At 37.3% G+C, this 14,543-nt stretch overlaps 1 protein-coding gene across 1 annotated transcript in view; it reads left to right on the forward strand.

The window, feature by feature from the left end:
* The first annotated feature begins 3,636 nt into the window (after positions 1-3,636).
* Positions 3,637-14,543, forward strand: part of pkd1a (polycystic kidney disease 1a) — a 78,584-nt gene continuing 67,677 nt past the window's right edge. The window contains exon 1 of the mRNA XM_041983009.1: positions 3,637-4,158. Within this exon, the coding sequence (XP_041838943.1) occupies positions 3,884-4,158 (275 nt within the window). The 5' untranslated portion in view covers positions 3,637-3,883. The remainder of the gene's footprint in view (positions 4,159-14,543) is intronic.

Here is a 14,543-nt window from a genome sequence, read left to right on the forward strand (position 1 = left end):
GATCACACCCTTAAGGGAGGAGGATGTTTTAACACTCACACTTATTACATAAAACACAAACTAAATTAGATAACTGACTCAATGTTTCATGATCAGACTTACTGTTGCTGTTTTTAATAGGTAAACTGCTCGGAGTTAATTACATGTGGCATTTTTATCTGGAAGTTGATGCTGTTGATCCTCGACATGCGTCAAATGAATTCTGATTACAAGTGAAAAAAGAAATCTTACAAACTATCAAGGACAGCCATTGTAAACACCCTTCAAAGCCCAATACAGAAGGAAAGCTTTGGCAGACAATGGTTGCCTGTCAAAGGTTTTAAGGCAAAGTAATAGAAAATGTACAATAAAGAGTTCGTGTTATTTGCACAACCACATTTGGACTTGCACTTTTATTGTGTCTGCACTTTAAGCTCATTTATTATACACTGTAAAATGTAACATTGGTTTTCATAGAATATATCAAGTGGAGATAACTTAATATTAGCTGTTTCTGTATTAGCTCGGGGCCATGAGCACTGTGCATTGACATGAAAATAAGACAGAATTAACAGGAAAATAATAAAAGGGGAAGAGAATAACGAGACAAACATATAGATGCAGACATATGCAAGTGCAGATGTGAACATTAACCTAAACAGAGCACACCTGCTAGCAAACAACAACTTGAGTTCAGCACACATGGCCAATGACAGAAATCAAAAGCAAGCACAAAATATGTATGAAAAAAAAACTAATAGAAATTTGTTTTCATTGTTAAAGAAAAAACATCAATTCAGCAGATGTGATGGAATAAAAATATTGTGAGACTCCTCTTTAACTTGTCCAAGATGCCAGATGCCTGCAGGGAGAGATGGTAAAATCCAGCCAACGCAAACACCCAGCAAACACCTCAAACACGTGCCTCGCATTGCTTCAGCAAATACTGCAGGGAGAAAGACAGAAGGGGAGGGGAAAGGAGCCTTTGGCTTTAAGTGGAGTTTTTACATTTGTGACATTTTAAAAAACTGGCGCAGACTGGCAAAGTGAGGGTGAAGCCAACCCAGTCTTTCAGCCAGAACATCAGCTACTGTTACCGTGTTCAAAACCCTGCACACAAGGTGTTCTTTGACATCTGGCAACATCTAATATAAACAGTAAATATATAAATATCAGTCTGTACACTTCATTCCTTGACAGAAGTTCTTGACAGGATAGCAGTAGGTTGTAATTAACTATTTCAGCACTAGATGTCACCAAATCTCAAACGCTCAAAAGCAAAATCCTAAAACACAGAAAATAGACATTTTTAAAAACTTATCTTTTAGAAAAGTACTATTTTTATTTATTTGGTCACTGTAAAGCAATATAAGTAAGTAAAGTTTATTTATATAGCACCTTTCACAGACAGTTGTCACAAAGTGTTTCGCAGGGAAAACAGTTGATGAAATTTACAACAAAATAAAATACATAAATAAAATACATAAAATAGTGGTATAAAATGTAAGATCTGTCATAAGAGCCCAAGTTTAAATAAAAGCTTTTTGGAATAAAATTGTCTTCAGCTGCTTTAAAAAAAAATCCACAGATATTTTTAAAAAGCTACATATTGTTTTATCTTATTTATTTTGAATTATGGAATTTATATTGCTGGACCTGACCAGAGGGGACAGAAAAAAAAGGAGAGTAATGAAGAGAAGTTAAAAGGAAAGTAGAAAAAAATATTAGGAGATAAAGATACTGTAGACAGAAGAAATTACCCTTAACACCAGACAACCAACTGCTACACCTGTACAGAAACACCACAGAGAATTTCTTACAGCCTGTAGAAGTAAACTAAGCTGACCATCGTTAGGAGTTCATAAAAAAATAACAGCAACAACATGTATCAACAAAACCCAAAGTACCAAGGACACACACACATAAGAAAACAGAAAACAAAAGTAGGTCTTAGTGTATAAACCCACTAGACAACTCAGTGACCGTGTCAGTATGCAGAGTATGAGTCAGGAGTGATCAGACGAGTGTGATCGTGCGAATGTGACCATGCCTCCACGGAGGCTAGAGGCAGACTAGGGTGGCCCAGAGACCCAGGCGATCAGCAGCAACAAGACAAACCCAAGCCACCCCACTACAAAGATGACCCCGGACCACCCAGAGGACAAACAGTGGAAGGCCCCAGCCAGATCCTCCTGTGTTCACGGGGCACAGGCCCCAGCAGGTCCAAGAGCATCCCCCCTTGAGCCAGCACCTGCCCCAATGTTCCAGCTGCACACCCCGGGAACCAGGGCATCATCTACCATTCCCCCCATGAGATGAGATGGGAGTTTATGTTTGTGTGGAATGGGGTAGGGTTGGGGGTGTGCATGTGTTTTGTTTGTGTGTGTGTGATTGTGTATGAAAGAGACTACAATGAGCTGTGTGTTTTTAAATTGCTGTTATATATTCTGGTGTGTGAAGGCTTTTTAAATTTTGTTTTTAATATGCATAACTTGCTTTTAATATGTAAGCATTTTGTGTTGCTTTGTGCATGAAAAGCACTTCATGAATAAAATTGGATTTGTTTAAATTTTATTTATCTGGCCTCTGTCTGGTCTCTGTTTTCATCAGGAGAAAATCACATATTTGAGGTACTTTGATTTTTTTTTTTTTAACCTTGAGATAACTAAATTTAAGGGACAGAAACTTTGGTTAACTTCTGAAAGAGTGGTACTTTCTCTTCAAAAACTTCTATTTTCATGTCAACATAAAAGTGAAACTAAAAGCATTTGATTTGACTGAGTTTAAATTAATTCTGTTTATTCATCAAAACCTCACGTCAAGCTTTTCAATAAACACTGTTGGCTCTGATTGTGACTTTCTTTGAATCATCAAAAGAGGCCTGACAACTAAAATTATTTCTGAGGGCAGCAGAAATTTAAAAAGAGAAAAAAATCTCTGAATGATAAATATTGACAAGTACAGCAAAGTTTATGTGATTCTGTGTGAATAGTAGCCTCAGTTTTCTACTGCTATACCCCACCAGCTTCAAGGTTGGGTGTGTTGTGCATTCAGATATGGTATTCTGAATACTTTGGTTGAAACCTGTGAATATTTCAGTTAATTTTACCTTTCTTTCATCTCCAACTGGTCTGCCCACTGACCCCCAATCTCTGATATTAGAGGCGTTTTGGTACAGACAACTGTCACTCGCTGCCTTTTTTTTTTTCCAGATTATTCTCTGTAAATCCTAGAGATGGTTGTGAAAATCCTAGTAGATCAAATGTTTCTGAAATACATATAATGTCTAAAGTCTTGAATCCCCTTTCTTCCACATGATGCTCACTTTGAACTTGGGCAAGTAGCCTTGACCATGTCTACTTAAATTGCTGCCATGTGATTGGCTGATAAGTTATTTATATTAACAAGCAATTCAACAGGCCTACCTAATAAAATGGTCAGTGAATGTTTACGGTTATATTTAATAAGAGATTTTGTATTATTATTTTTCACCGTGACTTTTTTTGCATTAGTGAATTGAGGCAAGAATGAGAGAAAATCCAGCAGAGTGACGCAGGTCTCAGCGGTGGCTGGGGGAACTGCAAGAAGAAATGGAAGGAGGAGGAGAGAGGAAGTTCTCCTAAACTTTTTCCCCGTTTTTTTCCCACCCTGAAAGACTCTGGGGACGTTCCGTTAGATTTTCAGAGGAGGGGGTTTTGACCAGGAAAAACTTAGAAAGCTAAACGCGAAGACTGAAAACCGATTACGGTGTCAAAAAAGTTCATCCCTGCTTCTGTTCTCGCCTCCTCACATGAAAGGCGTGAAAAGTAGGGACGCGTGTTTCTTCCTTTGTTTTGTGCGTTTTGTTCCTTTTCCAGACTGAAAGGACTTAACACCATCAGAGGCGATGAGATGTGAGTGAGCTATGCCGTGTGGAAATGGACAGGTTTTATCCAAGCGAAAACATGGCGTCTGCGTCCCGAGGTTTAGCTTCTTTCCCTTTGCGCTTGTGGCGCTCTTCTGTTTGGAGGCATGGGGCTCCGGGCCGCAGGGGGACGGCGGTGGAAGCTGCAGCCCCTGTCCCGTTAACTGCAGCTGTTTCCTGAATGTTCCCCAACAGCTCTGTGTCGTCAACTGCTCCAACATCGGACTGGAAAGGGCCCCGGCGGCGGCTGACTTCCCGTTGTCCATCGGTGTGCTGTAAGTACAGCGTCTGTGTGAGACATGGATGGACACCAGAAATATTTTAGACTTGCTTTAAAAGTTAAATTCAAATCTGAATCTGGCCTCTCCACTCAGTATATACTATATAACACGCGTACACACTATATTACACGCTCCACACTCAGTTATATCAAGTACATGCACGCCTGTGAAACAACTTTTTTTTTTTTTTACCACTATGTTTTTTTTTCTTTCCATTTTCCTATTTCTGACAAAGTAATCATTTCTAAAAGTCTATTAGCAGATATTTCCCAACCACCTGCTGGAGGTCACGCTGGTTTACATAACATGTTGTTATTGACACCTCTGTGTCATGTTTACGTTCTCTGTCTAATTTGATTTGAGGTTTTGTTGGAGTCATGCAATTGCTCAGTTGCAACAATAGCTCAGTTTAATTAACTAAACTGACATCTAATTAAGGAGTTTGCCATATCCCTAAGAAACAAAACAGTAATTGCTGTGTTTCCCCCATGTTATATGACTGTAAACTGATCATTTTGGTACAGTATTTTGGGCTTTTGGTCAAACAATCCCAGCAAACTTAATACTTCTTCCTTCACCTTTGTAAACTTTAATTGCTTACTGTCATAATGTTCTCTCATTAGACCTTATTAATATGATATTTTTGTCTTACTGTCTTAAGACACGCTAAGAGATCGTGGCCTCATGCACTAGTGCTTTGAAAGATGTGATGATAGAATCGAAGTGGCTTTTTTCATCTGCATTGTGTACTTTTGCAGGTTAATAAAAGGCAGAAAATACAGAATATTTCAAGAAGAAGATGCAATGATGAGATACAGAAGAGAATATTCAGTATAGGGCCTGATATTTAAGATGCTTTAAGGTTGCTTTTCTTTTGTTTCTGAAGCCTCTGTTAAAGGTGAGACTGCATGTGACTTTGTTTATGTTTCAGCATGTGATGCATCAGTGTTTGCAGATTATTGAGCACCAGAAATGTGAACCTGGTGTTCTGTGGTGTCCATCGGTCTTCAGCCTCTGCGACTGCAGCGAGAACATTGTGTTCTGCGCTGACGGAAGCCATATGTTATCCATTATTTATTTCCACTGTACCTATGGTCTTTATTTAAATTAAATTCTCAACCAAACGCATCAGGCGTGTAAACCGTGCACATTATTTGTGGACTTGCTTGCTTCAGGGTCTTCAGGAAACCAGACTGTAAATGTTTGGATGAGATTTTTGCAGAAATGAAAACTCTAGAAAGCCAAAACATGTTTGGTTGTTTTTTGTTTTGTTTTGGGTTTTTTTTTGTGTGTGTGTGTGTGTGTGTGTTTTTTTTTTTTTTTTGTTTTTTTTTTTTGCTTATAGGGTTACTGCTTATTTTTAGGTATCTCTTTTATTGCCACTTGATATTTAGTAGTGTTTGCATAAAAGAGGATAAATGATTTGTTAAGTGCCATGGTAATTAGAGACAGACCCTTCTTCAGGATCTGTCTCTAATTACAGTGAATGTTACATCTCAGACTTATTGGAGTGGTAATTGTATGAGTTTAGATAAACTTTCCTGCTCCCACTGTTCCAGCTCTACATGGAAGTGACTGACTGTGAACATTACTGTCCTTACTGATTAGGCTTCTTGTCTCCTGTCCCTACTCTATGTGCAAAAACATCGAAATAAGATATTTTGCTCTTAATTAAGTCTGATTTCATGGCAGGAGGAGACATTCAGTCCAGTGGAAATGCTGCAGGCAGGCAGTGCTTGGTTTGTGTTACCGATTCAGCTGTTATTTAAAGAAAAAACTTTGATTGCAGTAGTTTGTATGAACAAGGACCATCAGACGAGGTGGCAGCATATTAGAAAGTTAGCCTTGTAATCATCACTCTCATTTTCTGCTTTTTATTGTTGACTGGACGAAAGATGGGTTTAGCATAAATCTTTACAAAGTATATTTTAAAATTGTCTTACAGCGTCAGTCTGATGTTTTCTGTTATATGATGAATAGGTGTCTTGTAAACAGATTGTCCTTATGAAAGCCATTACATGGTAAAAACTTGGTGACGGATGTACAAATAAGTTAGTTAAAGTTTCTATTATGGTTTCAACCCCCTGGCTATAAACATCAAATTAGTCTTTTTCCTTTCCCTATCAATTGAGGCCAGTGTGACTCTTTGTGTGAAACTGAAACCTTGGAGCAGGAAAAGAAGTGTGTCTCAGTACTTGTTTAGATCTCAGACATCTACATCTACAGAATAGCTGCCTGAAACCAGACAGGATTGTCATCCTGCTACAGCCCACAGATGACTTTCAGGTCCGGAGCAAGGCAGACAGATCAGGGCTATCCTTTAAACATCAGCTATGACGTATCCTATTAATGTTTAGAAAACTGGCTCCCAAATTTACTGCAACATGAGCAAGAAAAACTACCGATCGTTTCATTTCCATGGGTTTAGCCCTGTAGTTGTTTATTGTTGTGACTAGATTGGCGAACATAGGAATGTCTTGTTTCAAGTCATCACCTTCAGAATATTTCACGTAAACAACGAGCACAGATTTGTCCAACACTGTCGTTTTGTTATTCACATGAATTGCTAACAGAACTTTTCTAAGCTTCTCGCTGATTTTGACAGTCTACAGCCATTTTATCAATTCTGTCTTTGTGTTGTGTGAGAGTGGGACCGTTTTCACTTTTTCCACCATGTTTTATTAATGAGATGGTGCCTAGAAAAACAACGTTACAGGATAAACGTTAACTATCATGTATCTACTAAGTTGCTGATCTTACTGAACCACAAAGTGCATGGATGAAAATTGATTGGATGCACAAGTCACAGTAGCTTTTTTTTTTTTTTTTTTACTAAGGATACGTGCTTAAGATATTGTTGTAACAGAAAACCAGATAACAGATTTTGACGATCCAGCCAAATACTAACATACCCCTGTGCTTTTTGGCGCCCCCTTGTGGAGATTGATGGACCTCTGGTTCTAAGTACCTGGTTTAGAAGACAATTAAGCAACAGTGACGATTGTGTATCACAGGAGAAGTTGAATTTAGCTTGAGTTTCAGTATGTTACAATTTAACGCTGTATGTCTGCCCTCTTTCATTTATCTAAACACTGATTTAGTTTTGGGATCGTCTGACTTGATGTTAATTGTTGGAATATATCTGCTATTGCTGAATCTTGGGTTTAGAAGACTGTGACGAGTTTAAGTAAATACCACCAAGCTAGAAGTTTTTTTTTGTTTTTCTTTGTTGTTCTGAGGATTGATGGATTAGTGCAACCAGGTCATCTTGGTAGGTTTTAAATATCGCAGCACATTCTCTAACTCTAGATGGATTTTGTTCTTGTTTGCAGAAAACAGACATTTTTACTTTGAGACAAAGTGGCAAATAATTTTTGGAACCACCTGTTTCCTATTTTTTACTCTACTTTACTTCCAAAATGAAAATGATACGCCCCTGAAGCAGGAGCATGTTTCCTGTACCTATATTTCAGTCAACCTGGTGTTGCATCTTCTATTAACACCAGCTCCTTTCCAGTTGGTCTGTGCTCTGTTGTGCCTGCAATTCTAAACGCTCTACATACACCTTTAGCCAAAAGAAAAAGTCATCCAGTTCTGGTGAAGTATTTCAGTGATCTGCAGATTGAAGTTGGATAAAAGCATTCCTGCTACACACCAGCCCATCTGTTCCAACCCACACACATTTAATAAAATCTTTTAACACTTCATGCAAAGAATTTAGTCATTTCTGGGAAATGATGGTGAAATGAGAAGAAAATGAGAAAGAAGCTAACTTGACCTTTGTTAATGCATATTATCACAGAACTGGGGAGAACTTAACTGCACGGATGCAGGAGCTTTGGAAAACGGATTTGGTGATCAACAACATGACATGTTATAAAGAAATACCTCAAAATGGTACTATAGACTATTTAATTTCTGCACATATGCTAATCAGTTGTTGACCCTACAGAAAAAAAAGTTTTCTCCAAATGGACTGCAGTCTTAGGTAATAAAGCTGTCCTTGTCTTATTTTGAATCAAACTATCTTTAATATTGATATTGCACATGTTTATATTGTGATAATGATATTTTTTTAAAACATTGTGTACTTCTACTTCATCTTCTTATTATGCATCTTGAGCAAGATTTACATAATTAAACACACATTTTTTCACTGATTAAATGTAATGGTGCCAAAGAATTGTTACATATAAATACTTAACTCTTATCATCTTGGTTTAAAATCCTTTCTGTTCCCATCAAGAGAATTTGTTATGTTACTATGGCAGCAAGATGCATACAAACACAGACATGCTGCTGCCATAGTGATGAGCTTCTGAATGTTGTCTATTCACTAAATGTAGGTGTAGTTTGCATCACGGTCATTAGGCTTCAAAAACATCTGTCAAACAGAAGAGACTCAATCTAAAATTCTCTCACTCTGTTGAGCTAGTCTCCTCCTTCAGAGTTGGTGGTCATCTCTACAATCACCTGCACAGACTCAGCAGTTGAAATGAAGTGGGAAAGATTAAATGTTCTGGCCATATGCAAGCGAGAATTTGTTGTGTTACCATGGCAAAAGTAACAGATGACATCACTCAGAAAAGCACAGACATTCCAAGAGGTCATAAATAAGAGTATGAAGCAAGAAACAGACGGACGGCTCTCACCGTCTTCTTCACTCCGTGCACATTACTGCTGGTACCAGAAACGTCTTTGTCCATTACTAACGCAGTGAAGCTGTGGTGGTGCTTTCAGGCTAAAAAGGGAGAATGCTAATTTTAGTCTGAGCGCCTGTGGGTCTGTTTGGTGACGGCCATGTATGTGAAATAATGTTCAGTTATTTTAAGAGTCTATTGTATTCTTAGTTTTTAGTTTTAGCTACTCTTTCTTACTCGCAGGTTCTTATGAAAATATGCTGGTCTGTCACACACAGAGCAGGTAGGCATGATTCAAACAGCTGACTGCAAAACTTCCTGCAAATATTCAACCATGCAGATGTGTTCACAAACAGACCGGGAACTAACAGGGTGATACAAAGAAGTTTAGCTAGAAATATGAGGGTAACTTTTTAAACATACAAGAGGAGCTATTTGAATCTTTAGCCACCGTGATGTCACATCACTCTAAACCAAATTTGTAGAGCTAGCTAACAAAAGTCCTCTTATTTACACTACCAGTCAAAGGTTTGGATGCACTTCCCCATTAAATCTAATGGGAAAGTGTAAAACTTTTGACTGGTAGTGTATATATAAATAGTTTCCTAATAAATAAATAAGGTGTGCAGTCACACAGTTACATTATTCTTACACAGTGCCTGACAGGAACAGCTCGACTAAAACTGGAAAATGATGCTGTTGTCATGCATATGCAGACCCTAGATGCAGGTGCAAGGACTCCTCTGAGACAGTTCAGCACATCGTAGCAGGGTGTTAGATTGTTAGCTGCAGGGCAGGTACGGCATGCACGGAGGGCCATAACCAGGTGGCTGGAATAGTATACAGGAGCTAAAACCCATTAACAGAGAAGATTTGGCAAGTTTTTAATGGGCACAACCCACATACTCAACTCTGCAGCATTTTCCTTACAAATGTGGTGCAATTAAAACAAAAATAAACAGGATTTGAAACAAAAAGAAAAAAAAACTGACCAAACAATGTCCTTTCTACAATATTAGGACTTGAATGATAAACGATGTAATTCTTTTGTAGCTTGCATGACTCCTTGTTTTTAAATTGTTTTGTAGCCCCTCATTTCAGTTAAAACAATTTTCAATTAAATCTCTGCAGAGAATTAGTGAGGTGATTTTTTCCTTTCTGTACCATCTTACTGGTGCCTGCCTTGATTCATATAGGTTCATTCTGAAGATTTAGTTGAATAGTCAAAATATACTTTTTTTCTAACCCTCTTCTCTTGGTAGGTTAGAGAAAGATGTTATGTAATAATTGGAGGGAAATTTGAGGGAAAAAAAATGATTTGCTCCACTTGCAGTAGGCTTGGTTGTGATGCTGGTCTTCCCTGGTGAAACTACGACCATCCGAAGATGACCTTCAAAACTGAAGCTTTTTTGTTTTTCTGCAAAAGAGAGAAACAGCACTGTAAGGACGCTTGTTCTTATTTGTTTTTTGTTTTTTTTTTCTGGACTAGAAGAAGATTTAAGCCGCTAACATTAAATATTCAGAAGTATAATTATCCAAACTGTACCAGCTGGTTGCTGAAAGAATATTTTGATCTGGAGAAAATTAAAGTCTTGTGGACAGATTACATTGCTGAAATATTTAGATCAGCCATCTGAAATATTTATCACATTTTTTTCACAACCCATCACAGAGGGCTGCCTGGTCAGAAGCCCTTCACCTTAGTTATCAATGAATGAAGTTCACCTATATGATTACTGTCTAATGCAGTGGTGACTGCTGTGCAGCAGCATAATGCCAGTTATCATTTTTAAATGACTGACCAGCTGGGCTGAGAGTTAATGGTGATTGGAAAACACCATAGCTGTATATATTCCTGGGTTATAAATAGTTACCACAGGTTTTACAAACAGATGGCTTGTGTTTAATTTTAGTCATATAATACTACTTTTTTTTTGTCTTTATTTTGTTTTCTTGTCTTAATTTTTTTCTCTACAACTTTACTTCTTTGTGATCAAAAGTCTTACATTGAGTCCAACAAAAAAAAATTATCATTATCCGATTTCTGGAGCTGGACCAATTTATGCTTATATACAATCTGATTTATTTAGTTCTTTTACATTAGCATATGTGGGGGAAAAAAAAACAAGAGAGAGAAAAGAAAAGGAAAACCAGAGGACAGGAAAAAAAAGCTGAAGCACTATTACACCAAGACCAAGACCAAATGTTTGCTGTACAGAAGCCAACTCGTGTTTCATCCTCATGGAGTATAAACGAAGGTTGTGTCTGGTCTATTTAGCAGGACTGTTAGTGCCCATATTAGGACAGCTAATGCTGAGATCGTGGGTGTCACCAAGTTCAATAAAACACATCAGAAAGTTTGAATCTTACATCTCTACGTATATACGTACTCTGAAGGAAATCCAGTAATGGCCTAAAAATCCGATTCATTTATTAAAATGACTGATTACTTACAAATATCAGGTTTTGATGATAAATGGGCTGAGAAAACTTTGTGCTTAGCAGTTGCTACACAAGATAACATACATTTCACTGCAGAATGCTTTGCTGATAATTCCTTCGCGGCTGAGTGTTATCCAGTGGTGAATGAATAAATCTGAATTTGTCTTTATCTCAGCAAGAAATGCTGATTTTTGGCATATAAGTGCCTTGTCAGAATTGTGAACATAATCCACCAAAAACCATTTATTCTCCTTATTTTTTAAGTTTGTGATAGTTATCCAGCCTTACATTTAGAATTTTTATCATCTGGTGTCCAGAAACAAAGTTATTACAAGTGTTATTTTAAAAAATCTGAATTTGGTTTTATCTCGCAGGAGAAGCTGATTTTGGAAGGAAGCAACACAGACAATCTTTCAGTTGTGTGCATATGCTAAGTTTAGAGTAGGGTCATTCTTGTCACCAGAAAAGGAAACATAGAAAAAATTGATCTCCAAGTTTTATGAATCAGTATTGGATTAATTAAATTTAAATATATTAAAATTGATTATCTTTTTCAACCCAGCTCTAACCAGTAAAGCAATTAAAAGTTTTTAATGTGACAAGTAAGGAATGGAAAAACATTTTATTTTATTTTTTTATTTTCTCACTGAAATCAGAGTTCTTGGTTGCATCAATAAATGCGCATTTACTACCGCTGCAGAGAGAAGTGTTCAGAGTTCTCTGGCAGATTTTTCCCTGTAAACCTTCTACATTTACATCACTGTTGGCCTCGTCTGGAAACAGCTCACATTCCAAAAGATGCTTCCTTCATCTGCAAGTTTCTTCATCAATTTAATCCCACAGTTTTGATAATGGCTGCCATCCTGCTGCTCCTGTGTACAATTGATTTAGCTCCATTATGCGGTTTGCTGCAGGAGTTTCTTCATGTGCTTTTTCCTTTTTCTAACTTTTGAACCTCATGGGAGATTAATGAGTCTTTGTCTTATCTACCAAATAGTACAAATTAACGATGCTTGACCTTTTCTGTGAGCTCAGTTCATTTATCTTTGTCCTTTTGGCAGATTTCTTTGACAAATCAATCCCTTGGCAATTTATAGTGGATTTGTGGTGGAAGTCAATTACTTTCAAGTGTCCAATGCGAAGCCGCCTCAGGTGAACTAATGGCTTTGTGATAATGAAGTCATCAGGGATTTCTTCCATTCAATCTGCATTGGAGATTAATTCAGCTGATGGCAAATCAAAAATGATGATGGAATATCTTACAAGAGGAGTCTTGTTTTTTCTCTAAAGTGTAAAATCTCAACTCCGGTGTGTTTTGAAGACAAAAATTTCGGTGCAAGAGACTGAAAGAATTAAACAAATGTTGAGGCAACATCAGTCTTTAAAAAAACTTTGGTCTAGTTGCTTCTTTTTGTGTGAGAGTAATTGTACTGATATTGCATAAAAAATTATAGCCTTCGTGTTTGTATGTGAAAAGTCAAAGAAACACATCCTGTTTGTGTGGTCTGTTCACACTGAGACATCCCTAGACTACACTCTGCACTACATGGGCCAAATGTTAATAAGGGTTGAAATTGGGAATGTTTAGAATGTCAAGCCCTAAACTTGGAATGAAAACACTGCCAAAACATTTATGAAATGCAAACCAGCCATGTGTTTCACTCACATTCCATGTCATGACATGATTCAAATTAGCAAATATGGCAAAAATTCTATTTTCCATTTTCACATTTGAGTCAAAATGTGCATTATCTGCCAGTACCAAATAAGGAAAAATGGAGCCCAGTGCAACCTTGTCATGATGGGAATAAAGAAAACAGAAATGCTGTCGTACGATTTCGGAAATCTTGCATCTATTATTGTTTTGGGAGAAAGTCAACAAAGGGCCATTGTTACAGCTGCTGGCAAAAGTATAAAACCATCCCCTATTAACAGTGTTCATTCAGTTATATAACATACAGCTTTTTTTTATTTAAGAGTTTAACATTATTAAACATAAATAGATTAATAATATGTATTGTTGTCATTATTGGCAGTTTTTTATGTCCAGTAAAGGAAAAAATATGAAACCGTAAACCATCAACATCACAATTTTTACTATGTTGCCCCTCTTTCGGCTTTTATGACAGCTTACACCGAATTATTTGAGGCAGAGCTTCGCTAATGAAAAACAATATTTTTCAACACCAGGTTCCAACTTTCTTGTGTAGCAGCTGACAGATCAGATTTCAAGATAAAGTCTTGTTTTGGACCCTGGTTTGTTCTTTCAATTTCCACCAGAAATGTTCAATTGGATTAAGATCCAGACTAGATTGCCTGCTGGCCGCATCTTTCATATCGATGTTTTTCAGCATCATGAAACCTCCTTAAGACTGATGTAAAGAAGAAAGTGTCTACTCATGCATTTGCTGTTGAAATATTGATTGTCATAACCCCTGAACTTTTACCTGACATGCAGCCTCATATTATCAGTGATTGTGCATATTACCATGCCATCTTTATAAGCTCAGATTGGATCTCCGCCGATAGTGCAGATGACAGCTTCTTTTGATCCCACTGTAACCATTAATGTAAATAACATGCACCTTTGTGATCGATTTCCAACTAGTACAGTGTCCAGGAAGTAGACTTTAGCAGTGTTTTTTCAAGATGGAATATAACTTTTAACCATAAAACAGTAAAGGTTAGCGATACTTTATTTTTTTTATTTTTATGGTTTTAATTGTGCTTCGTTCAGTTGGCAATGCTAAGTAGAAGCTCTTAGTTGAGTTTCCTCTGGTCATTTTTTGTATGCTACATGTTAAGATAGGTGCTTCATGGCAGGCACATAGATGTGTCTGTACTGCACGCTTCAGCATTCAGCCAGGTTCTTCAAGGCTACAGCTCTACAGTGCAGCTGGTCTAGGTTAAAGATTCAAGATTAACTTTATTGTCCCACTAGTCTCAGGCTCTCCACCCCCCCCCCCCCCCCCCCCCCCAGCTGCAGCGATGAAGTGATGAACAACAATCACATGCATACATTCACCATCAAACAAAAATAGATACCAAAAAAAAAAAAAAAAAAGTCCAGTAGAATCAGATTATGTACAACGATGTGTAATTTTAAAAAACTATAAAAACCGGTGATAAGTAGAAGCATGAAAGTTGATTATTAAAAGGAGGAGACGTAAGTAAGAGGTAAAATAGAATAAAATAAAATGATAACCAGAAGCCATAAAAAGCAGGATCCTTGATCTGGACTATTTGTTTGTGTTTAAAAGCCTAATTGACAAATGAGAGTTTAAATCTATTTAACCT

This window comes from Melanotaenia boesemani, chromosome 4, assembly GCF_017639745.1.
Source record: "Melanotaenia boesemani isolate fMelBoe1 chromosome 4, fMelBoe1.pri, whole genome shotgun sequence".
Taxonomy (NCBI): domain Eukaryota; kingdom Metazoa; phylum Chordata; class Actinopteri; order Atheriniformes; family Melanotaeniidae; genus Melanotaenia; species Melanotaenia boesemani.